Consider the following 25863-nt stretch of genomic DNA (forward strand, 5'->3'; position numbering starts at 1 on the left):
ATTTCTTGACGACTTCTTGGCTGGTATATAATTACATATCATCATGGTATATATTTACATGTCATCTTGACTGTTAAATATTTACATGACATATTGACTGGTATATATTCATACACCATCATGAAGGAATATATTTACATGACTCTTTGACTGCTATATATTTGAATGAATATCCCTCGTAGTCTAATCTAATGGAATTTACAGTCTGAAGTTTGAACCAGATCCGTCGGTGTTCGAGTGTTCCAACCAGACTTCAAATTTTAGCGCTTTTTAACCAAACTTTGATGTTTCTCCTCAGCTAAAAACCCTGCGACCATGGGAGAATATACCCTGTCCGACCTCAACGGTACCGCTTCTATGCCAGGGGAGAAGCGTAGCGGCGGAGTTCACATCAGCCATGGGGCGGCTTTCATCCTCGTCCTTCTTGCTGTCTGTCTGGCCGTGTTGGTAGGGCTTGTCGTGCACCTGGTATCACCAGGTCAGGTTGTGTGCAAGTGCGAAACGCCATCTGTAGCGACGCCTCCTCTCGGTCCTGAGGAGCTCCGGACACGTTGTGTGGAGCTAGCAGGAAACGGTGATCGTAAACTTTGTAAGTTCTTCATGATATTTTTAAGACATTTTAACCTGAGCTAATATTATGAGATTATATAATTGCAAAACGTGCATTTCTAAGAAAATAGAAATACTTGTTGAAAATGAATTTTGCAGATGTTACTGATTATTCAGTAATTTTGTGTTTTCTTATCTGAAAGTTGGAAACATGAGTTAAGAAAATATAAAGTTAATTGGCATATTGGAGGTATTAATATATGCATGACAATCAGGCGACACATGCTCGAAGACAACAACAGCAGCTACTACAACAGCAGCGATGACAACTTCAGCAACGATACCGACTACAACACCAGCCCCAGTCATCAACTACCGCCTCCCAACAGCTATCAAACCATTCCACTACGTCCTTGAACTTCAACCTGAGATATACGGCGACAACTCGTCTCTGTTTACCTTTAGCGGGACAGTTTCTATTGTCATCAACGTAACGCAAGCAACGTCTAACGTGACCTTGCACAAGAAAGATCTGATGATAAATAACGACTCTTTATCCCTGAGACCTAATGACAATCTGAGCGATAGGGGCCCATCTATTGTCAACACAAGTTATGACGAGGTTAGAGAATTTTACGTCCTTCACCTTGATGATGACCTTCAACCCGGAAGATCATATGTACTCGGGATGAGTTTCTACGCTAAAATGAGAACCGACGGGGTTGGTCTGTATCTCAGTTCCTACAAGGCGGATTCGAATGAAACCATGTAAGAAGGAAATCCTAAACTGCAATCTTTGTCAATCTATTTGCAAAACAAGGCCAAACAAGGATATAAAATGTATTGAAAATGTATCAAGTACACATCACCTGCAAAGTATATGCACATTAATAAGGATTTTTCAAATTCGAGGCAATTTCAATGTCTGCATAAATGGGAAATTGCTGTGTAATACATTTACTTCCTTAAAAATGTCAAGGTGATCTCATGCTGCGATATAAAAAATATTACTACGTGGGTTCTGACTAAATAATGTTTGTTTATCGTACAGTTACTTAGCAACCACCCTGTTCGGGGCAATTCATGCAAGGAAAGCGTTCCCATGCTTTGATGAACCGGCTCTGAAGGCGACCTTTGACGTTACCCTGGTCAGAAAGACGACCACGGGGCGGAACTACCGGACACTGTCCAATACAGAAGCCGTGTCCAGTGAGATCAGGTGAGGGGGTGAAGCAAGGACCATTACATACATCACGTCAAATCGAAACATGGGTTTCATTAACCAATTCATACAATGGCCTACTTTTCAGGCGTTCCGAATTTTCTCGTGTGAAAGTGAAAAGAGACACAACAAACTACAGAATAACTATGATTACACTGAATTTGAACTCCTTGCTTCTTCAGAAAGTAGTATTGTCAAATTAATCGTAATTGTAAAGTGTCATAAGATCGTATTTCTCTATTTTATGTCCAGGATTTGGCGGAATGTCTTTACCCATGACGTCCCAGGCTGTGTTAGAAGGGGTCGTACAATGATTCCGTATTCATCTGGCTCACTGGCTGCACTTGTTACATGTTCATTGCGCTTATTACATTATTACTTTTGAAACGTGCAATGTGACTGAAGAATTATCAAGGCACATGTACCTTTCAAATGAAAGACGCCAAACGTTTCTAGTGGTCGAGCCTCGCTTTGAGATTTCCACGATTTGAAGATTTCAGTTTGTCAGAACACGCTCTCCGACAGAGCAGGCTGTTTGTAAGGAGTAGAAGGAGCGTAGTGTTGCAACAAGCGATTAGATTATCAAATGATACTGATTTATATCTATATGCATAGTTGCGTTCGTCTCAAACTTATGGACTGGTTATTGTACTTTGTTGCGCAATAGGGCGGAACCCAATCAGCAGGAATCCACGTTTTGGATTGTGGTTTGACCAGATGATGTGGTACAAAGGGGACTTAAATCGGGGAAAAGCAAAGAACTACAGACCGACACAAAAGTCGTATGTAGACGCGATAGAGCGAGGTGGCATATTTAGGAATTATTGCGATGAATGTATGATATATATATATATATATATATATATATATGTGTGTGTGTGTGTGTGTGTGTGTGTGTGTGTGTGTGTGTGTGTGTGTGTGTGTGTGTGTGTGTGTGTGTGTGTGTGTGTGTGTGTGTGTGTGTGTGTGTGTGTGTGTGTGTGTGTGTGTGTGTGTGTGTGTGTGTGTATACTACCGACAAGAACTAATGTAAAATAGGGAATTTGAATCTGCTTTAAATATCCACTAAATCAATTTTAGGCGTCAAGTTCAATATCTGGTGTGTCCACCATGTTGGGCAACACATTCACGGCACCTTGATGGCATGCTGTTAATCAGTTTCCGGATGGTTGCCCGTGGTATTGCCCGCCATTCCTCTTGGAGAGCTGCACCAAGCTGGGCCAGGTTGGCGGGTCCTGGGTCCCTGGCGTACACCCTTCGACCAAGAACGTCCCAGAGATGTTCAGTTGGGGACAGGTCTGGGGACTTAGAGGGCCAGTCCAATGTCTGGATACCTTCTTGTCGGAGATAAGCGGAGACAATTCGGGCCCGATGTGGTATGGCATTATCATCTTGGAATACAAAATTTCGGCCGATAACTCTATCCAATGGAGCCACAACAGGACGCAATATTTGGTCAACGTATCGCTGACCAGTCATGGCTTCGTTAATGATGACCAAATCTGATCGTCTGTCCTGTGTAATCCCACCCCAAACCATGACACTATTACCTCCATATCGATCATGGTCAAGAATTGCTGCTCTGGCATATCGCTCCCCGCTCCGACGCCAACAACGTTTTCTGCCATCTGTGAATCGTAGGCAAAACCTTGACTCATCAGAGAACATGGTGTAACGCCAGCGGCGCATAGCCCGTCCCTGATGCTGCCTAGCCCATGCCAATCTTTGGCGCTTATGGTGAGCTGAAAGGGTGACACCCTTAAAAGGCCGTCTTGCTTTCAGACGAGCTTGATAGAGTCGGTTTTTAACGGTTGAGGTTGAAATGCGTCTTCCAGTGAGTGTGCGGAATTCTCTATTGATGGCAGGGGCCGACTGAAACCTATCGCGTAGAGCAATTAACGTAATGAGACGATCCTGTCGTGGTGTCGTTGATTTAGGTCTACCACGCCCAGGTTTCGTTGCAACCCCACCCGTTTGACGGTACTTATCCCACAGGCGTGAAATTACACTTTTTGATTTACCCATCTGCCGGGCAACTTCACATAATGATGTCCCCCCCTCTATCATCCCCACAATTCTCCATTTTGTTGCTTCAACGAGATACTGCCTCGGAGGCATTTCTGTCAGTAAGTGTCAATCTCTATTGCATTAGTGATTGCGACTTCTCCAGTACATTTACAGGAGTTAACTTCTGTATGCACGTGTAGCACGTGCTGGGCATGCATTATGCGAAATTCCATTGTCATTGGATGTTGCGTTTGGGAGATACGCCACGATAACGGACCCTGTCAAAGTCATCTACATTCAATTTGTTGGTTCCCTTATTTTCTGTCGGTAGTATATATATATACATAATGTAATTGATACGTTCTCACTCATCTCGTGCATCTATCCACGAACTATTCTGTAAGGACAACAGAATTTATAAACATAACTCTAGAATTTAGGAAGACTCCGTATACCAGACAGATAGCTGACGACATAAGATTAGATTAGTGGACGCTGAAACGCTACAGTCAGTTATCTCCCTTGTTAAAGAGATTTCAGTGGACTGCAGGATTTGCAGTGGAAGCTGCACTTCGGGAAATTACATAGTTTGTTGTGGCAAATAATAGTCGGGTTAGTTTTTACATGTTGTCCATTACAGGGGGAACTATACGGCTGATACATTTGCAACGACGCCGGTAATGTCCACATACCTCCTCGCCTTCATCATTTGTGACTTCGAGCAGCTGGAAAACACCACCTCAAATATAACGGTACGATCATACCATGTTGTATGAAACCCGTGATCGGGATCGAACCCCATCTGTGTAATTTGTTTCCCCTGCTGTTGATCACTGGATTGTCTGATCTAGGTTCGATTATTTACAGACCGCCGATACATAGCTGGAATATTGCTGAGTGCGGTGTTAAAAGAACAAGTCCAAAAAAACCTGGTGGCGAATACAGAATTATGTTCATGACAACAACGTCGATGACGACGATGATGACACCAGTATCAATGAAAATGCAAAGAGAGCATATGGATAATGGTGATAAATATTGGTATGTGGCAGTTGCTAATAGCAACAGCAACAATAGTGATGGTGATGACAATGACGATGATGTGATTGTTTATTTGATGACGATGACGACGACGACGACGACGACGATGATGATATGATGAGGGTGGTGATGATGATGATGATGATGGTGACGATGACGATGACGATGACGATGATGATGAGGTTGACGATGACGATGACGATGACGATGACGATGACGACGATGATGATGATGATGATGATGCAGTATTCTGTGTCGTTGCAGTACCGGACGCTGGCACGTCCAAACGCCATACAACACGCCGTTCGGGCCCAGAGGTATGGTATGGATTTGTTCGACTGGTTCGAGGAGACCTTCGACCCTGACTATCCCATTACCAAACTTGGTATGTAGACGAGTTTATGCTGCCATGCATACCTTCAGGAAACAATTAGTCAGCCCTCAGTGTAGATTTACGTGAGGCGTTGACAGCTATGAATCTGATGACGGTAGTTGTTGTATTCTTGACAACATATTGGTAACTTGTAGTCCACAAAGAGAAACATCTCGACCCTGTTCTGGAAATTGATTGGCGAGACCGCGAGTCTTTATGAGTTTGTATGTACTCATAGCTTTGGATTGTATGATTGTATAGTTCACTAAGAGATATGAAACAAACCCCAAATGTATGCAAACAGGGCTTGAAACCAATGTTATTAACTGTTATTAACCGTGTTATCCAGCAATATTACAATTTACAAAATACATATCTGTCTTCAAGCGTCTATAATGGTAACTGCGTCTGTGCAGATAACATCGCCATCCCCGACTTCATATACGGCGCCATAGAGAACTGGGGCCTTGTCACCTACAGGGAACTCCTTCTTTATGAAGAGGGTGTGTCATCAGTCGGTCACGACGCCTGGGTTGCCGAAATCATCTCGCACGAGATATCCCACCAGGTAGGTCACGGTTATAAACGGGTTTTACTCACGTGTTTTGCAGCGTAACGGAGCTTTGAGACAACCTGATGCCAAAACACGTGTACCACATCCGGTCCAAGGTGCACATACGTAGTGTCACAGTTGTGAATGAGCAAGAAGAGACATCCCTGGTACGGATGTTGCTGACTGAATGTCGCAACAACATACAATGACTGGTATGGTATAGTACATCGTGTTTGTTTTCATTTAGCATACAATAACATTACTGCCTGAATATATGCAATAACTTACCAATGCAATGACTGGTAAAATAATGTACATATACTGCGTGTTACGGTTACCATGACAACAATTTAAGAAATCCCCTCGTAAACCAGTAAAACAGAACAAAGACAAGTTGTTTACGTTCAAAGTCAGTGGGTCACAAAATAGAATATAGCAAACTCACCAAAGTCTTGGTGTGAGAGAGAATCAACTATGGCAGAATGTCAACACAGCGATCAGCGCGACAGCAGATAATGTAGATTCAGGCGTTGATGGGATTCCAAGCGTGGCAGTGATGTGAATGAGTATGAGAGTAGCCCTCAACACGGCAACCAGCCTATTTATATATACTCTAAGTCATTTCCCGCAATTTCGGGCACAAACGAACATCGTCAGCACTGTAGAATGCCCTCGAATAAGTCTCACGGAAGTAAACACATAGAAAACTAGGAGCAGATAAATTCCGAAAACCAGAATCCTAAAAGTGTTGACCAGATACTAAAACAAAATGTGACCCATCATAATTAATATTCAAAACACTAAATGTTGTGACCCAATAATAATTATTACTGAATTAATAACACAATATACGAAAATACATACTCTTAACACCTGAATATTGCAATAACTGACCATTGGCTAGTGCGGTATAGGGCATCGTGTCGTTTTTGTGTTGCAGTGGTTCGGCAACCTTGTGTCACCCAAGTGGTGGTGGTGGGTCTGGCTAACCGAGTCCTTCGCCTCCTTCTTCCAATTCCTTGCGGTGGGCACACTCTACCCAGAGAGGAGGTCGGTAGGTTTCTAAACAACAAATTCCAGTTGTCACACTTTAGATGTAAGGTAAGAATACTACCCTTATGCAGATGGTAAAGGGAATCTGAATGTGGCATGGGTGACACACGTGTTTAAATTCATGTGGCAAAGATCGATGCTCTGTGTGTAGGTCACTGGATTGTGTACTCATCATAATGCGACCACCCGTGAAATTCAGGGTTAGAAAATGCGACATCAGTTTGTGTACTAGTAGGTCATTCTTCAGCCTAGATTTGGAGGATAAGGGATAATGTCGTTTGATATTGATGGATGGCAGTGAGTGACGGAGGTTAGTTTTACGCTGCTTTTTTAGCAATATTCCAGCAACACACGGCGGTGGACACCAGAAAATGGGCTTCTAACATTGTACTCATGTGGGGAATCGAACCCGGGTATTCGGCGTGACCGAATAGGTTGACCACTAGGTTAACTACTAGACTACCCCACCGCCCCGATGGCAGCATGAAATGTAACAGAAAGAATACATACATTGAAAAGAAATAATACATACCGTACCGCGTTAGGATGCGAGGGAACATGGGGAGTAGTGGTGGTAGTTCACCACATGGCCCGTGAAGATCTCGCATAGAATTCAGTAAGCCATGCTTGTTGAAAGAGGCTACTAACGGAATCGGGTGGTCAGACTTAGTTGACATATGTCATCGTATCGCTGTTCCGTAGATCGAAGCTCATGCTGTTGATCACTGGAATGTCTCTTTTATTTACACACCGCAGTCAAACAGCGGTAACACTGCTGAGTTCTACGTTAAACGCGAAAGAAACAAAAACGTACAATTTTGTGGAGTGTGGTTAGAAATAATCAAAACAAAACAAACAAACACACACAGGCGCTCACATGCACACACCACAAACACAAATAATAAACAAGATAAACGAAAAACTCCCCCAAATCCAAACAGCCAAATATAAAACAACAACAACAACAAACCCCAAGCAAACAAACAAACAAACAAACAAAACAAACCCAAAACCCCCCAAACAATGAAGCGAAGCCAAGAAAACTATGTCACTCTTTCCAGATTGAACAGTTCACAGTACAGTCGATGCATGCTGCGATGTACGTAGACGGTGTGCAGACGTCGCACCCAATGACGAACGACGTCGAGAGTAACGCTGAAGTGGAGGGCTCTTTCGACACAATTACTTACACCAAGGTAAGTGTAACTTAGCAAGATGGGGCAGATGAAGAGTATTTATATAATACAGTAAACCAGGGCTATATCGAACACAAAGAGACCACTAACTTCAGTTCCTTATATCCGTAGTTCATGAATTTCGACTGAAATACACAAGTAGCCAGATGCTGCCTAGACCAGCCAGGTCGTGCGTCGGAAATACATTATTGTATTGGTCATTTCGACCTTCCATGTATTCTGGCACAAAAAGAGTGAGTGAGTGAGCCGCGCTCAGCAATATTCCAGCTACATGGCGGCGGTCTGTAAATAATCGAGTCTGGACCAGACAGTCCACTGATCAACAACACAATCATCGATCTGCGCAACTGGGAACCGATGGCATGTGTCAACCAAGTCAGAGAGCCTGACCACCCGATCCCGTTAGTCGTCTCCTACGACAAGCATAGTCACCTTTTATGGCAAGCATGGGTTGCTGAAGACCTGTTCTATCCCGGGACCTTCACGGGTCGGCACAAAAAGAGCTTTGTGTGAGCTGTACTTAATGTCTTGTGTCAAATATACTGCATTAACTTTGGAGACAGTCATTTCGACGATGAGTATGTGGCTATTTAATATGCACCTCGCATTAGTGAGTTTAGGAAATACATTTTCTGGTTTTTGAACTACAAGTACATATTATACACTACATCATCTGTTTCCAAAATATCACAAACACACCCTGTTCCGAGCTACGCATGCATTGAGCATGTTTTTCCAGGATTCTGTTTGTTAAAAATGCAATATGCACATAGCCACTTTTGGTGTATGTCATGTTGGCAGACGCAGTTAAAATTTGATTTCTAGGATAAATTAAGCTTTGCTTTGACCAGATACTAAGCATCTACTTCCTCAGGACCAAAGATACCAAATTATTGGCATGCACCAGACTGGCATGTCATGTTGTGTTATTGGATCACAACTGAACATTAATCACACAATCTTTAGCAGGTAAGAATACTGCTTCCGGTGAATTAAGGATGCACCGAGGTCTGGAGACGGATGATCTTGTTCTCGTACGCCAAGCCAGACGAAGCCCAACGTCTACTTGCACAAATGATTGACATGGTGTCAGTCAGACGACACCTAGATTCTGCAGGATTGAGACAACCAATCAGACGTCCACTCCGTACAAATCAGCACGGCCATGTCCATTTATCCTGGTGCCAAGCACTTATCGCTGGAACCTGGCGACATCCACCGGTACGATGAAAGCAGATTGTTGTTGAACTGTACAGACGGGAGGAGTTTGGAGCATGGAATCAGAGGACCATTCAAGCCGACATCCCATTTGTGGGACATTTTGGGACGTAGGACAGCAAGGGATCCGCCAGTTCAGACCCTTCAGTAACTGATCCTTGCATTACATTTTGAGTGGCAGCAGATCTCCCAACAGAGAATCAGACGTCTGGTGACCAGCATGAGACGGTGTGTAGCAAATGTTATCGAAATGCGATGCAGTTGCACCAACTGCTGAGTTAGCCAGTTATTGTGGACCCTCCCAGTTTGTTCGACATTGATGAAATCTGAACTGTGTTGAGTGTGAGCTGTAACGACCCCGACAGCCATTTCACAGTAATTTACACTGAGTTTAGTGACCTTTAGTTTGCTATAATGAAGCTCAAATTTGGTTTTGTATTGCCAATTTTCTGACCGAACGCTCACGGCGACATGTTAACACTATAGCTAAGCACCATTTTATGAGACTCAAGATCCAGTTCTACTTAATGACAAAAGTGGGTGGTGCGATATTAGTGTCGGTGGTGTATATATGCCTGTAATGGTTATCTCCCTTTTTGTAAATGTCTTGTGGCTAAAATGGATATAATTGTCATTAAAATCCCCGCATTTTATTACAAATGAGAGGGCCACTGTAATTTGTTAATGTCCGCAAAGAGCTTGACGATGGGTCATTATCAATATCAAGCCCGTTGCTAGGTGACGTTATAAGTAGCTCTTAACGTTCAATCACCTACGACTCGTTTTCACTTGGGCTCATTATGGGCGATAATTCAGTCTCACATTCGTCACTTGTTCCTGGACAATTATGCACTTTCCTGTCGGTACCAACTATACCAATTGTATCATAAATTACAAATTATAGCAGTGAAAACATCGACAGGAACTCTATCCTTGTTGAGCACTAAAAAAATGGCGGCTAATAGGATGGTCAAAGGTCAAGGTCCTCAGTTCCTTAGTTACATAGTTTACATAATTCAATCAATTCTGGAGGTCTTGGTTTGATTGATGCAGAGGGTCTTCATGGTAGAATTTTACTATTAATTTTGCAGATGTTTTTTTATGGGAATGTCAACTGGTGATGCGTGTCAGGATGAAAGCGAGGGATTAAACAGCTATGTTAAATGTGCCAAGGTTGTTGGACAGAATCTAAAATTGCAGGTTGATGAAAATGTATTGCTGGTCGGTAGAGCAATGGGAATAAACCAGTTGAAGTCATTCACCAAGTCTGCCAGGAGTCGGTCCTTTGTGGAGAAGCTGTCTGAGAAGCCACTGCATCGTGTGTACATGCTGTGTGGAGCAGAACACCAATCCAACCGACTCCTTTGCCTGGATAAGGGCTTCCTTTTTGCTGCTCAGGAATCGTCACTTTCCCATCGTAATCACCACCATGTGATTCTTAAAGAAGACATTAACATGAAATGTTGACTTGCAATGAATTCACAGAGACTGTCCAACGCCTTGTCAGTGGATGTCCTTCCTTGACACAAACAGCATATCTTAAACGACATGGTTGCATGGCTCTTTGCTTCTACTGCCGTCTTCGCTATACCCGAGGTTTTGATTCCGAGGTCCATCCATGGTACTGCCTTGAAAGTGAGAATGATGCCTTAAAATGTCATTGGAATAAACAGCCTCAGGGGAATTCCAACAAGCCTGATCTTGTCGTTTTTTATATAGGCAATGGATTTTGTCCTTTTTGATAAAACTAATGAAATTATTTATATCATTGAAGTTTCTGTCCCTTTTGACGGCAACGTGATTGCGAAGATTTAGGAAAAACATGCCAAATATGCGGTCCCTTTGGAATTTCTCGCTTGCATGTCAAGTACATTGCCGGGAGACTCCCCATTCTGTGTGAAGCGCTAAGGGTCAGAAACAACAGTGATACACGTACTTGTTCATAATATCTTCAATACAATACTAAGTGGCCGGTCTATCTGTTTACTTTTGTCCCACACCTGTGTAACACACACACACACACACACACACACACACACACACACACACACACACACACACACACACACACACACACACACACACACACACACACACACACACACACACACACACACACACACACACACACACACACACACACACATATATACTCTCCCCCAAACCATTGCTGCATGTTGTAGCGGAAATACGTAAAACGAACTACAGAGAACTGAATTATTGATCGCCTTGACTTCGTAATAACCGTAGTTACTATATTACGAATTTAACGTTTTTCTACACTTTGTAGGGAGCTTGTGTGATTGGAATGATGCGCTGCATCATGGGACATGACCTGTTCATCAGAGGGCTCAATGTAAGTACAGTTTAATGGACTTTATCATTTCAGTCATTTAACGACGAAACCAAGTCGATAAGGCTAAACGTGTCGACAATGCTGACTTAGACACGTTTAGAGTTTGACCACTGGAATTTTAAGTTAAAGGTAGCTATATCATGTGCTATCTGTTTTTCTGTCTTTCTGTCTGTCTGTCTTTCTGTCCGTCCTCCCGTCTGTATGCCTGTCATGAAATGTCGACTATCCGTCTGTCCATCCTTTATTCTATCTATCAATCTATCCATCTATCCATCGTTAGTTAGTTACTTAGATAGACAGACAGACAGACAGACAGATAGATAGATAGATAGATAGATAGATAGATAGATAGATAGATAGATAGATAGATAGATAGATTGACTGGAACTACACAGACCACGTGTCAGAGTTGCTTCATCGTGGCTGAAAATTCAGATTACTGAAATGGACTTTGTCATCCCAATTCTCAAATGTTAATACCCTTTTCACTTATATAATATATATCTATATCAAAATATATTGTGCAAATATATACGGTCAGAATGAACGCTATATACCCCCGTTACTTAACGAGCACCTAGGGCGTGAAGTCACTCATGCGGAACATCATCTCCCTTTTCCCGGACTGTCGACAAGTAATTTGGACGGATTGTTCGTTGTTGTCGACAGTCCAGGTATAATCCGGCAATGTGATGCCCCGTGCAATAAACAATTGTGCAAGAAACAACACACACACACACACACACACACACAGAGAGAGAGAGAGAGAGAGAGAGAGAGAGAAATATTGAAAAAAAAACCCTGTTCATCTTTAACATTTGTTATATTTTCTTAGTAAAGTACAGATTCTAGCACTTATGTTGGGCTGAATCGCTCGGACACGAGGTCAGCTCTTTAAACCGCTGAGCGACAGCGACCCTCACAAAAATGGACTAAGTCAGTGAGTGAGTTAAAATGTAACGTCACATCGGCAGCCATAAAAATGGAAGTAGGATAACAGGTAGTCTAGACTGCGGACTTTGTGTACCCCTCTGAAACGTGTAAATTACATTTTTTCATAGGGGTACACAAAATGTAAATTAGGTGCCTGGCTCCGAAGCTGTCGACGAATCTCGGAAACGACTCAACCCAACAAATATACTAGACCATATGTTAACACTTGACTACTTTCTAAATGGCATTGTTTCAGCATACGTTCATATTTGTCTTTCACAAATCTGATAATAATTATTGTTTCAGCTGTATCTGAAGAGACATCAGTACGGCGTTGCAGAGCATAAAGACCTATTCAACGCTCTGACAGAGGTGGGTCTATCCTTTAGAATTGCTTTGTACTCGCTCTGTCCACGTTCTCGAACTTGACACTGATTCATAAACTATATGTAATATTGTTTCATCTTTATACACAGCAATCTGTAGCTGAAGGCACCCCTATCAACATGACCGAGATCTTTGAACCCTGGGTCACTCAGATGAACTACCCCCTGGTCACTGTCAAGGTCACAGGTCCTGGAACCATCAAAGTCCGCCAGGAACGCTACCTCAACAACATGAGTTCCAACACCACCGGAGACACCGCTCCTTTCGGGTAAATACGGCGGTGTTTTCCGTTTAGTTGTTTGTTGTTCAGTGATACTTTAAAAGAACTGCTACAATTGCTTTGTTGCTTTGTTATTTTATGCAACACACATAAAAAATCCAGCTGTATGAAACCAAAACTCATGCTTGAACCTGACAGTCCAGTGATTAACAACACGTGCATATATAAATAATTGAGATACAATGTCATGTGTCAACTAAGTCAGCAAGTCCGTTCGTCGCCTCATGCGACAAGGACGAGTTATATCCTCATACCCGGATCCTCTCGGATAACTACATTGCAATAACCAGTAAATAACAAGACATTGGACAGACAAACTGGCGATTCATATGGTTAAAACACTTCGGTGCAAGAAAATCCGAGTTGGTTGTGATAGCACATAGAGAGTGAATTGTACGCGACCTTTAGCAGTATGAGAAATATGCCTCAGACGTAGCATCAATGTAGGGAATATGATGAGGGTTATTGGGTGATGTGATTACGAGAGAACGATTAATCACTAGGCTATACCATCGATTCGTCCGAGCAAATGTTGTTTGATCCATGAAAGTTTCCATTCCGCCATCCCTTAGTATCAGTGTTGCTTGTCCATTTGGCAGTTTTGAGGGACCGCAAGAGTCGCGCAAGCAACGGGTCAACGTGTCCCGATTCTTTCTAAACCGAACAAACCTGTCTGTTTTTCTGCCACAATGATCCTCCTGAATTTGACCCGTGAAGGTCTACCCGGGGTAGAACATGCCTTCACCAACCCATGCTTGCCATAAAGGGCGACGATGCTTGTCGTAAGAGGCGACTAACGGGATCGGGTGGTCAAGCTCGCTGACTTGGTTGACACATGTCACCGGTTCCCATATGCGCCGATCGATGCTCATGTTGTTGGTCACTGGACTGTCTGGTCCAGACTCGATTAGTTACAGACCGCCGCCATATGGCTCGAATATTGCTGAGTGCGGGGTAAAACTAAACTCACTCACTCCTCCTGAATTTGCTCTAGACTAGATTACCTCCATTATTCTGGAATAGTGTAAAGGGCGACGTTAAAGAAAACACACACACACACACACACACACAAGACTTTACACCCTCCCACCCTAACGCCTACACGTCAGACGTGTAATTTCCACTCACCCACTCACTTATGAACTACACGCCCACTATCATGACCACTTAAACGGCAAAAATCATCACCCCACTGACCGCCTGCCCGATCATTCAAGTAAAGATAAATATATTTACCTAAAGTGAATGCTCTACTTTCCAGTTACAAATGGACAATTCCTATCACAATCGCCACCAGCAGTAACTACAGCAACCTCAACAAGGTGTACAGCTACAACGACTTTGCGTGGTTGGTTACGACGGAAGAAGAGAGTAAGTAGTATCTCTTCTGAATACAGGATGTCACATGAATTGTGCCCGAGTCAAACGAGGGAACACTTAAATGTACAAGTGCTCCCTAATTCTTTTCCAGGTTTCTTCACAAGCCTCTCGAAACGTTTGGTCGATGGTAGAAATGTGATATAACTATATGTACACACTTCTGTTGCAAGTAGCGCGGAAGGGCAGGTTTCACAAAAGAACTCGTCGCTTGAACCTGCGTTACTTCCGGTGTAGCCTCCTCAGTTCAGCTTTGGTCGCCCCACTTCCGGTTGGGCTTTCTCTTCCTCACGACATGCTGTGAAAGATCAGAAATATTGTACACCAGGAAGGAGAGTCGTGATTTTGAATCTATACATGTCAGATTCACAATTGCCAATGGTATATATCCAAGACAAGTGCTTCGGAGTTTCGATAAAGTTTTGTAAGAAATTGTCGCCTTTAAAAACAGTAAATCTGTGTAAACATTCTTTATATTGGGCATCTTTATTGAAAGCATGGGAGGATAATTCTGAATTATAAGTTGTACTTGATGAAAAACAGATATCAGTGATCACCGATAAGCTTTATTAGAAAAATCAGACCTTTCCTGTTATAAATTGATTTTCACATTTCAAAACATATCAGGTGGTCAGCCTCGATGACATTTTCTACACATCTCTTCGGCTCCCGGTTGTGTAGATCGATGCTCATGTTGTTGGTCATCGGATTGTCTGGTCCAGATTCGATTATCTACAGACCGTCACCATTTACCTGGAATAATGCTGAGTTTGAAAAACATAACTCACTCACTCAGTGTGAAATCGAAGAGACGAGAGCTAACGTGGGGCAGTGTGCAATTAAAATAATCAGGAACGTTGGTCATCGTATCTATACGAAGATGCGAAAATAATTGCTTCTCAATGTATTTCTCAACAGAGAACATCAGCGACCCAATCATCCCCGACCCTTCAGAGGAGAACTCGTGGGTCGTCGTAAACGGTCAACAATGGGGTTACTACAGGGTCAACTACGAGGAGAGAAACTGGATGGCTCTAATTAAACAACTAGAGACAGACCACACGGTATGGGATGCAGCCTCGGTGGTGAAGACGAAAAATGTTTGAGGTCAGGAAGAATGTTTGAGGACAGGAAGAATGTTCCATAGGTAGAAGGATAATTCAGTCCTGAAAGACCCTCTCGGGGATCTAGGATGGTTTAAGGGCAAGAAGAATAATTCAGTCCCGAAAGACTATCTCAGGAATCTAGGACTGTTTCAGGACAGGAAGAATATTTTTGGGCTGTAATAATGTTTCTAACCGGGAATAGTATTTCATTACGAGAACAATGCTTTTTGTGGATGTATGTTTCAGTGCCTCCAGGTTATGTTTCAGTGCAAGAAGAATGATTCAGTGATGAAAGAATGTTTCAGGGCTTGAAGTGATTGCAAGAATGTTTCTGGGCTGGAAAGATATTTAGTCCTCGAATAATCCCTTGGGAATTTGGAGCTAGAAGACTGTTTCATTGCAAGAAAGTGGGAAGTATCTTGCGTTGTGGAAAGAATGTTTCATTATGAAGTATGGTTCTTACCCTGAGTACGTTTCATGGTGTGAAGAATGTTAATGATTTGAAACTACGTTTCAGGGCTCTTCGAGGGCAATGCTGTAAGAATGTTGCGGGACAAGAAGTATATTTCAGTTAGAATGTTTCATGACTGTAGGCATGTTTCAGGCGAAAGAATGCTTATGATTCGAGATCGTTCAGGGCAGGAAGAATGTTTCATGGCTGTAAGCATGCTTCAGGACTGGAAGATTTATGTGGAGAATATAGATGCTTTAGCCGACCTTTCCAAATTGTTCCATGTTGTTTATCCAACTAATTCATTTCAACTGTAATTTGAGCTTTCATTATATTTACAGGTGTTTCTGCCAGTGACCCGTGCACAGATCGTAAGCGATGCCTGGTCACTTCATGAGTAAGTAACATTCTTATTGTCTCAGTTGAAATCTGAGAAATACTTACATGAGGATGTGGTACTCACTCCTTTACCCGGGGCGATGGGGTAGCACATTAGTTAAAGCATTCGCTCGTCACGCCGAAGACCCGGGTTCGATTCCCAATATGGGTGCCGTTTTAGAAGCTCATTTCTTGTGTCCCCCGCTTTGATATGGCTGGAACATTGCTAACAACAGAGTCAAACTAAACTTACTCACTCCTTAATCTACAAATGGGATGATAACACCCTAACTGGATGGTGATTCTTTATTTGGAGGTCGGGTACTACTTCACGGTAAATACTAGTAGTCCTTGTCACCTGGTGACGAAATGGTCACTGCTGCGTCAGTGGGTATCTGTGAATGGGACGACCTCTCCTTACGATGAGGACAGGATGGGTTTTCATAGATGAAAGTATGTTTCAGCTGTGTAACCAGTGTTTGTGCCCCGCATTGTGGGAATGGGATAGCCCCCAGCCCCGCGTACCTCGGTTTCCTTCTTGCTTTGTTGTTTAATGGTATAATGGTCAGGGACACCGGAAATGTTCTTCACACATAGCATCCATGTAGATATTCGAACACGGTTCTTCGGCGTGACGAGCAAACACTTTAACCACTTATCCATCGACGATGACTATTAACAATGCGGTGTCGTCATCGTAGTTTAGAAGCAGACCCTGAATAAAGTCCTAAATTAGTACACTGAATGAGAAATTTGAAACTATTTTCTGTCAGAGTGAGTGAGTGGGTGAGTTTAGTTTTACGCCGCACTCAGCAATATTTCAGCTATATGGCGGCGGTCTGTAAATAATCGAGTCTGGACCAGACAATCCAGTGATCAACAACATGAGCATCGATCTGCGCATTTGGGAACCGATGACATGCGTCTACCAAGTCAGCGAGCCTGACCACACGATCCCGTTAGTCGCCTCTTACGACAAGCATAGTCGGCCTTTATGGCAAGCATGGGTTGGTGAAGGCTTATTCTACCCCGGGACCTTCACGGGTCTTTTCTGTCAGAAAGGTTAATGAACAATGTTAGTGATAACAACATTTTCATATCCCTAATCATTAATCATTTTCCCCATCGACGATATTTTTCGAATATCGATTACTTTAGCCACCCCAACATCGTACCAGCATAGGGAATCGAACACTGGTCATTGGCGTGACGAGTGAAACGTTCAACCTCAACACTACCCACCACCCTACTTCAAGCAAGTGTACATTACTATCTCTTCCAACTGGGATATTCTTCTTTCAGCGCAGGTGTTCTGGAGATTGGAATTGCCCTTCGTACTCATAGTTTCCTCAAGAACGAGATCGACTACGTACCTTGGCTTGCGTTTTCAGCGCATAGCAGATACCTCACTACACTGGAACGTACTCAGTATTACGGTGCCATTAGGGTAAGTGTACCCAGACTGTCGTATAATATAAGTTGCTCACTGGAGACGAAGGTGTATGTTTATGTTATTTGAGCTCGAACGGCAAGGGGGACATAAACAAACATAGACTGTACCTCAAGCCGTGGCCATCGAGGGACCAGTGAACAAGGTATTTATCTTACCGAACACCTCAATGTTAGTTCTGAACTGGTTGGAGTATAGGTATTGGATCGAGCACTTCAGTCAACTTGTGTGAATCAAAGGATTCGAATCTTGCATTTTGCTGTTTTCCCCGCAGGTATTGTCTTAGTAAAATCACCGCGGTTCCCCTTTTTATTATTCGCAGGGACTGCATTTGAACGTTTTGACAAAATTTATTAATTAGAATGCTGGGTAAGTCGTTTCGTAACCATTGCAAGAATTTAGAGTTATCTCTCTTCCATCGATCTGCATTCGCAAAACATAGGTAATTTCCGTGCATCATGTATGCTTCAATGTTATTCGAGATACAGATCTAGAAGTACTGCCACGAAGTGCCGAATGAGCTGCCTTTGGCAGCAGGGATACATTGCAATGTACAGTGGAAGCTGTCTAAGCCGGCACTCATCGGGACTGAAGAAATAATCCGGTTTATTCAAAGTGATGGATTGTAGAGCTGACGATAAATCAAAAAGCCATGGATGGGGCTGAGATTTTATGCCAGTGTTGACAACTTGCAGGATTGGACAGATGCCGGTTTTGACAGGTTCCACTGTAACTCGCTTGTAAGTGAGGTACATTGAAAATAATAGAAGAGCGCTTAGCCAAGCAGAAAACGACATTTATGTGTGAGTCTGATAAGTAGTATTGTCACGAACTGCATTGTAGTGACAAAGTAGTAAAAGTAGGTTTCCAAAAATAAACCCTCAGTTAAAAGTCAAACACGTGAATGGATCTGAACATGGCTTCAGCTATTTAGCGATGCGATCAACATTACGTTTTTGACCAAATCGAATATGAATAGCAAAGTTCTATTCGGACCACATTGTTGCATGAACACATTTAAGCCTCAGAAGCCAAGGGTTGGTTTGTTGTTTGTTGTTTGTTGTTTAACTCAGCATTATTCCAGCCATTTGGCGGCGGTCTGTATGAACCAGGCAATCCAGTGATCAACTCCGGAGCGTCGACCTACGCAAGTGGGTTTAGTATTTACGCCGCACTCAGCAGTATTCCAGCGAAGGCGGTAGTGTGCACAAATGGGAACCGATGACATGTGTCAACCAAGTCAGCAAGCCTGAGCACCCGATCCCGTTAGTTGCAGCCTCCGACAAGCATGGGTTGTTTGACATTAATTCTTACCCGAATCTTCACAGGGAAGAAACCAAAAGTAGACCACAAAATGGAGCTGTTTTACCCATGAGACTCACGTCATCGCTGTGGAGGTGTTTGTAAACAATGGTTAACCATGTTATTAACTTTTCAAACAGTCATAACTGTCTTAACACGCACATATGTTTGACTCAAATATAAAAAAGTATAAATGTATATATTTTAGGAATTCATGAAGGTGACCGTTAAGAAGACCTACAACCACTACAGGATGAACGTACAGACTGATACTGTTCCAATCGACGTGTAAGTACTAGTACTGGTTGTCATGGTTAATTGGCCAGAGCTTTGCTCACAATAACTGGATTATTTTCAAGTCGACTGCCGACGATAAACAACGAACAGAACCACAATTATTGATAACCTTGTACTGTTATAAGTTAAAGAGCATTTATAATGATCACGCTTACAATAACTCGATGAACTGGTTTGGTCGAATATGTGTTGTTCGATGTAACAGTAGTTTACTGTATTCGACTCCGGTATCACGAATAAATATACTGTTGAATTTAAAGGTTGTGATTGTGGTTTCAAACCTGTGAGTAAACATTCCGAGATTTTTTATGTTATAATGAGGGCGGTGGGGAAGTCTAGATGTTAAAGCTTTGGCTTCTCTCGCCGAAGACCCAGGTTCGATTCCCTACATGGGTGCATTGTGTGAAGCCAATTTGTGGATCCCCCGCTGTGATATTTGATCTCTCACCTGAGCCAAATATGTTACCTAATTTGAGGTCACATCCCATTTTGGGGACGGTACTTAAGTGGAACATGGGTGTAACGTGTGAAGCCCATTTATGGTTCCCAGCAGTGATACTGCTGGAATATTGCTAACAGCGATGTAAAACCATACTCACTCACTGATGTAAGAACATATGTTAATGACTGTATGTCAACATACACATGTGCACAGATACCAGACAGCTCGTGGTGCAAACTACGCCTGCCTATATGGACTTCAGGAATGTGCGGATGATGCTTTGAGGGTGTACCGGGAGCTGATGAAAGACCCGGTGAATAACAGGTAGACAATTATTTCGGAAATAAACAAAAAATAACACCAAGAGACCAAAGTTCATACAGACCTATAGATCATACCCATACTGGTATTACAGCGCAGTTAAATTACAATGGTGTAGAAAGAGAATAGTACGTATTAAGAACACGAAGACAAGGTTTTAGCGTCAGAGGGTTACAGTACTGATGAATCAAATTAGCTTTGGAGGAAAATTTGTGTCCTCAATGTCATATACTTGGCATACCGACACAACTCGTCTTACATAGATATATTTTTAAAAGACACCATGCCAGATTTGAGGAGACAGACGAGATCAGACTTGCCAGTTTGTATCATCATGCTCGAACTGCGTGTCCTTTATAAAATACGTTGGTCAAGTGGTCAGATTCCGTGACTCCTTTGATTGGCTGTCCCTGTTGTGGACCTCTGCTCGCAATATTAATCACTCGTGATGGTGATGTATGACATTATGTGCCAAAGAGGTTGATCGATGCTCGGAATATCGATCAACGGAGTGTCTGGTCCAAATCTGATTGTTTGCAGATCGACGTCATAATAGTAGGCGGTATAAACATACAAACAAACAAGCACTAAGGAGGTACACTATAGATAAAGTATGTGACAATATCTTTATTTCGTTAGTGCGTTGTTTCGATACTATTCTTTTACCATGTAGTTCCTGCTTGACATCGGCACAAGAATCTGTATCGAAGCTCCGCACTCGAAGTGAAAATGTTATAAACCATAAAGTATGTCTGTATTGTACCTCCCGCCTTTGAAAATACCATTCAAAGAAATTAAGGAGGTAATCATTAAGCCATTCTCTGTTACAGGATGAACCCCGATCTCACTAGATTTGTCCCCTGTAACGCTATACGATACGGGGGAATGGCAGAATGGAACTTTGCCTACAACCGATACAAGGACCAGTCTCCGTCAGAAGTGGACGGCTTCCACTGGTTAAACGCTTTGTCCTGCACACCACAACCTTGGCTTTTACAAAGGTGATGTTCTTACTCATTTCGTCACCAGTCGAACCTTTCCGTAAACTGTAAGACTTTCCATAATAGGCATTCGTCACCACTCGAACCTTTCCGTAAACTGTACAGACTTTCCATAATTGGCATTCGTCACCACTCGAACCTTTCCGTAAACTGTAAGACTTTCCATAATAGGCATTCGTCACCACTCGAACCTTTCCGTAAACTGTACAGACTTTCCATAATTGGCATTCGTCACCACTCGAACCTTTCCGTAAACTGTACAGACTTTCCATAATAGGCATTCGTCACCACTCGAACCTTTCCGTAAACTGTAAGACTTTCCATAATAGGCATTCGTCACCACTCGAACCTTTCCGTAAACTGTACAGACTTTCCATAATTGGCATTCGTCACCACTCGAATCTTTTGGTAACTTGCAAGAACATGCGTCCCCTTGTGACATCCGACGTCTTTTACAATTTCTGTAAGAAGACTCGTCCTAAAAAACACATTCAACACCATTTCCTCAACTTGAAAAAAGACTCGTCACGTCAGCGCATTGACTTCTGCTCGCGTACTTTCTGTGGCCTCCAAGAACATAAGGACCACAATGACTTTCTTTACCACGCCAAGTTCCAGAAGACTTCTCGAGCATGTTTCCATACCCCGCAAGAACACTCGTAGTCATGTCACTTTCATCACCATTCGACGTAACTTGAACGAACGCTTCTCCCAATGTCGCATTCATCATCACTCGCTCCTATACGTAACCTGCCACAATACTATACGTAACCTGCCAGAAGACTATACGTAACCTACAACATGACTATACGTAACCTGCCACAAGACTTGTCTCCATATCATATTTGCAATCATCCTCACCTTTCTGTAACATGGAAGAAAAGGTCCCTCCATCACATTCAACAACACTCGCGCCTTTCTGTAACCTACAAGAAAACTAAATTGCATATACATTCGTCGCCACTCACACCATTCTGTAGCCTGCAGACATTCCTCGCAGCTTTCCACCCATAGACCCTAGTATGGTGATCTACCTTCAGCTGTTGGTGATGTATAAGCCCGTATTTATATCGTATTGTCCAAACAGTGACATTAGTTTTAACTTCCCACACCAGTTTTAATTGTAACTGTGATGTTCTAGTTGTTTTATATTAATGTCCTTTGACGATAGGTCTACATAATGTATACTTATTTCATTTCAATATCAAATATGTTCTCGTCACGATATGACTGAAATATTGCCGATGTGACGTTAAATATTAAGTCACTCACTCACTACATAACTCGAAAGAATACCTTTCCCCCACATTGTATTGTATTGAGTGTATATATATTTAACCACTATTAGACAGAGTTATATCATATAGGTACATATTTACAGTTCACGAAACAGATAAAATCCCTTCAAATTTGTACCAAATGAGTTCGCATTGTTCACTGAGTCAAAATGTTGGGCTTTTGAAGTTAACGTTGTTGATGACAATGATGACGGCGACGACGAGGACGACGGTGATGATGATGATGATGATGACGACGACGATGACGATGACTATGACGATGATGGTTTGTTCATCTTAACAAGTACTATGTTTTCAGGTTGTTGGACATGACATTGGACAATACAACCGTTCGCTCTTCTGATGCACTTGACAATTTGTACAGCGTCGCCGGGAATGCCGCCGACAAAGTCATAACATGGAACTTTGTCAAGAACAACTTCATGACACTACACAACAAGTAAGTAACACACTGAGCAAACTTCCCCTTGCAATTATCCAGGTCAGTCCAGAGGCCTGTAAACTGACAGTCATAAGTATCCTATATCAGTTTTGTCAGTAATGAATCAAATGTGACAATATCTTTCATATGTGAACTATGTGAGGTATAAATTAGCTTTAGACCTCAAAGAAATGTCCTTTGATCCCCACTGATGGTTCCTCTTGGAATATGGGAAAGTTAACAAATTGTTTTCTCGCTGCTATCAAAGTTAATTTATTGACATTCCGATCGACGCTATTGATCCAGGTCATTTAAGATATCACACTGATTTGCAAAGCCAAACAAAATTTGGAGCTGTTTTGTCATCTCTAGACCTCATCGAAAACAAGCCTTTGCTACCTCTCATCACTGATCCGTTTCATGGGAGTAAATTCTACCGTTTATCCTCTAAAGCACGGTCTTCTTTTAATTATAGTTACAATGTTTGCACTTTTCGATCTGGGAAGTCTTTTCACTGTTATCCATCCACAGTTGTTGCCATTCCGATCACAAGCTATGGATGCAGGTTATGTAGGATATGAGTCTGGTTAATCCACATCAAAGGAACTTTGGAATGTCGCTCTAATCGAAGTCAGTTCTTTCGCAACTCTTATCAATGAAGTAAATCCTAAGATATAGTCATTTCGGTGTGGTGATCTCCCATTGTTACATTGTATTTCTGTATATATACATAACTCTTTAAGGTTTTATGCCAGTTATATAAACCTAAAGTGTGCTTCTCACTGTCTATTATGTCATCTCTTGTTTTCCCAGAATAACCGCATTTGTTTTGGAGGGACAGGTTTTACTTTTCGTTAGTAAGACCGCTTCCCAGGGTTTACTTATCCTAACTTTATATGAACATCAACATTCAAATGATACATGAGTGTTTGAAATCAAGTGAAAAATATCGTTCAAGATCAAAGTCACAATACAAAGGTTTCCCGAAGCGGGACTGAAACCGCAATTCTCTCATCCGTAGGCAGACACTCTACCGCACGGCCACCGGGCCGGCGAAGGTGGAGGGGTGAAATTATCTACTTATAGTTACTGCCATTAAATTGATTTATGTTCGAGTCTGGACCACATAATCCAGTGAACGGACATCATGAACATATATGTTCACAACTGCGATGATATAACATGTGTCAACCAAGTCAGCAAGTCTGACCACCCATTCCCATTAGTATCCCCTTACGAAAGACTGAAGGTCAGTTTTCACCCAGATCCCAGTCCTTTGAGCCGGCCCTACTTGCTGTGGCTCGTGGGTTCGATACGTAGATTGGTCTTTATTGTGACCGTTTTAATGGTCAACATGGCCCTCCTGCTTCTTGTGTACCTGGGCTGTCCACCATGACTGAGTTCACTGTAACTAACTGTTCACATGTGATGCTAATAAGGTATTTCTTTTTCTTGAAGATTCGGTCAAGGCGAGCTGTCTAGATTGATAGGATACATGGCCTATTTTTATAACACGGGATACTTTTTGAATGAGGTAGGTTTGTTTGAGTGAGTTCGTTTGATGCTACAATGCTTCCTGGGTAAATCTGGCTTGAGTTCGGAAATTGCCCTTAAATTAATGTTTGAAAGTATATATACTGATAGCAAAAGATACAAACACATGAAATCTCATGAAGGTAAGCCTTTATGTTTATGTCTTGTGTTTAAAAACTTGACAAAACACAGAGTTGCATTTATTTTGTTGTTTATAATAGTTATTTCAAAAGCATTGTACAAAATGTACTTTTAGTTAATTCTGAGCAGCGCCCAGAGTACAAGTTCCACAAATCGGATTCATTTCATAATAGATAAGTGTCCCAGTAATTTAAGTGTTGTTGTCAAAAGTATCTCTGTTGCTTATAACAGCTGCAGTCGTTGGCCAACACCACCATGGCAGAAGAGTATCAGACTACATTTCAAGAGGCCATTAAAACGACGCAGGATAATTTGGACTGGCTGGAGAAATATGGTGACGACGTCAAAGAGTGGCTCACAGAACAGGGCTTCGCAGAATACCTGCTATAACTGGCCACTGAGGTGCTGTTAGTGATCAAATCGCTTGGAACATCGTAACCCCTACACTTTAGCACAGGCTCATGACAGTCGTAGCTCTACGAACATTGTCACTCCCTATACCTCAGCACAGGCTCATGACAGTCGTAGGTCTACGAACATTGTCACTCCTATACCTTAGCACAGGCTCATGACAGTCGTAGCTCTACGAATATTGTCACCCCTATACCTTAGCACAGGCGCACGACAGTCGTAGCTCTACGAACATTGTCACCCCTATACCTTAGCACAGGCTCATGACAGTCGTAGGTCTATGAACATTGTCACCCCTATACCTTAGCACAGGCTCATGACAGTCGTAGCTCTACGAACATTGTCACCCCTATACCTTAGCACAGGCTCACGACAGTCGTAGTTCTACGAACATTGTCACCCCTATACCTTAGCACAGGCTCATGACAGTCGTAACTCTACGAACGTTGTCATCCCTATACCTTAGCACAGGCTCATGACAGTCGTAACTCTACGAACGTTGTCATCCCTATACCTTAGCACAGGCTCATGACAGTCGTAGCTCTACGAACATTGTCACCCCTACACCTTAGCGCAGGCTCACGACAGTCGTAGCTCTGCGAACATTGTCACCCCTATACCTTAGCACAGGCTCATGACAGTCGTAGCTCTACGAACATTGTCACTCCCTATACCTTAGCACAGGCTCATGACAGTCGTAGCTCTACGAACATTGTCACCCCTATACCTTAGCACAGGCTCACGACAGTCGTAGTTCTACGAACAT

General features: G+C 42.5%; 1 protein-coding gene across 1 annotated transcript; it reads left to right on the forward strand.

Annotated features, from left to right (window-relative positions):
* The first annotated feature begins 315 nt into the window (after positions 1-315).
* Positions 316-25076, forward strand: LOC137259412 (aminopeptidase N-like). Its single transcript, XM_067797077.1, has 21 exons — positions 316-589; positions 825-1317; positions 1601-1768; positions 4419-4530; positions 5084-5204; positions 5609-5760; positions 6686-6799; positions 7860-7994; positions 11503-11568; positions 12808-12873; positions 12978-13156; positions 14430-14539; positions 15464-15609; positions 16444-16499; positions 17783-17927; positions 19441-19520; positions 20185-20295; positions 21123-21293; positions 22890-23030; positions 24471-24546; positions 24918-25076. The coding sequence occupies exons 1-21, from the start codon at positions 316-318 to the stop codon at positions 25074-25076; spliced, it is 3075 nt and encodes a 1024-aa protein (XP_067653178.1).
* Positions 25077-25863: the final 787 nt, after the last annotated feature.

The sequence above is a fragment of the Haliotis asinina genome, chromosome 13 (genome assembly GCF_037392515.1).
Source record: "Haliotis asinina isolate JCU_RB_2024 chromosome 13, JCU_Hal_asi_v2, whole genome shotgun sequence".
In the NCBI taxonomy this organism is placed as follows: domain Eukaryota; kingdom Metazoa; phylum Mollusca; class Gastropoda; order Lepetellida; family Haliotidae; genus Haliotis; species Haliotis asinina.

Excerpts from the sequence above, each read along its gene's own strand:
- LOC137259412 (XM_067797077.1), top strand. The coding sequence starts at position 316 with ATGGGAGAATATACCCTGTCCGACCTCAACGGTACCGCTTCTATGCCA. Across the intron at positions 13,157-14,429 it reads GGAGACACCGCTCCTTTCGG|TTACAAATGGACAATTCCTA; the intron begins GTAAATACGGCG and ends TCTACTTTCCAG. Across the intron at positions 23,031-24,470 it reads TTCATGACACTACACAACAA|ATTCGGTCAAGGCGAGCTGT; the intron begins GTAAGTAACACA and ends TTTTTCTTGAAG.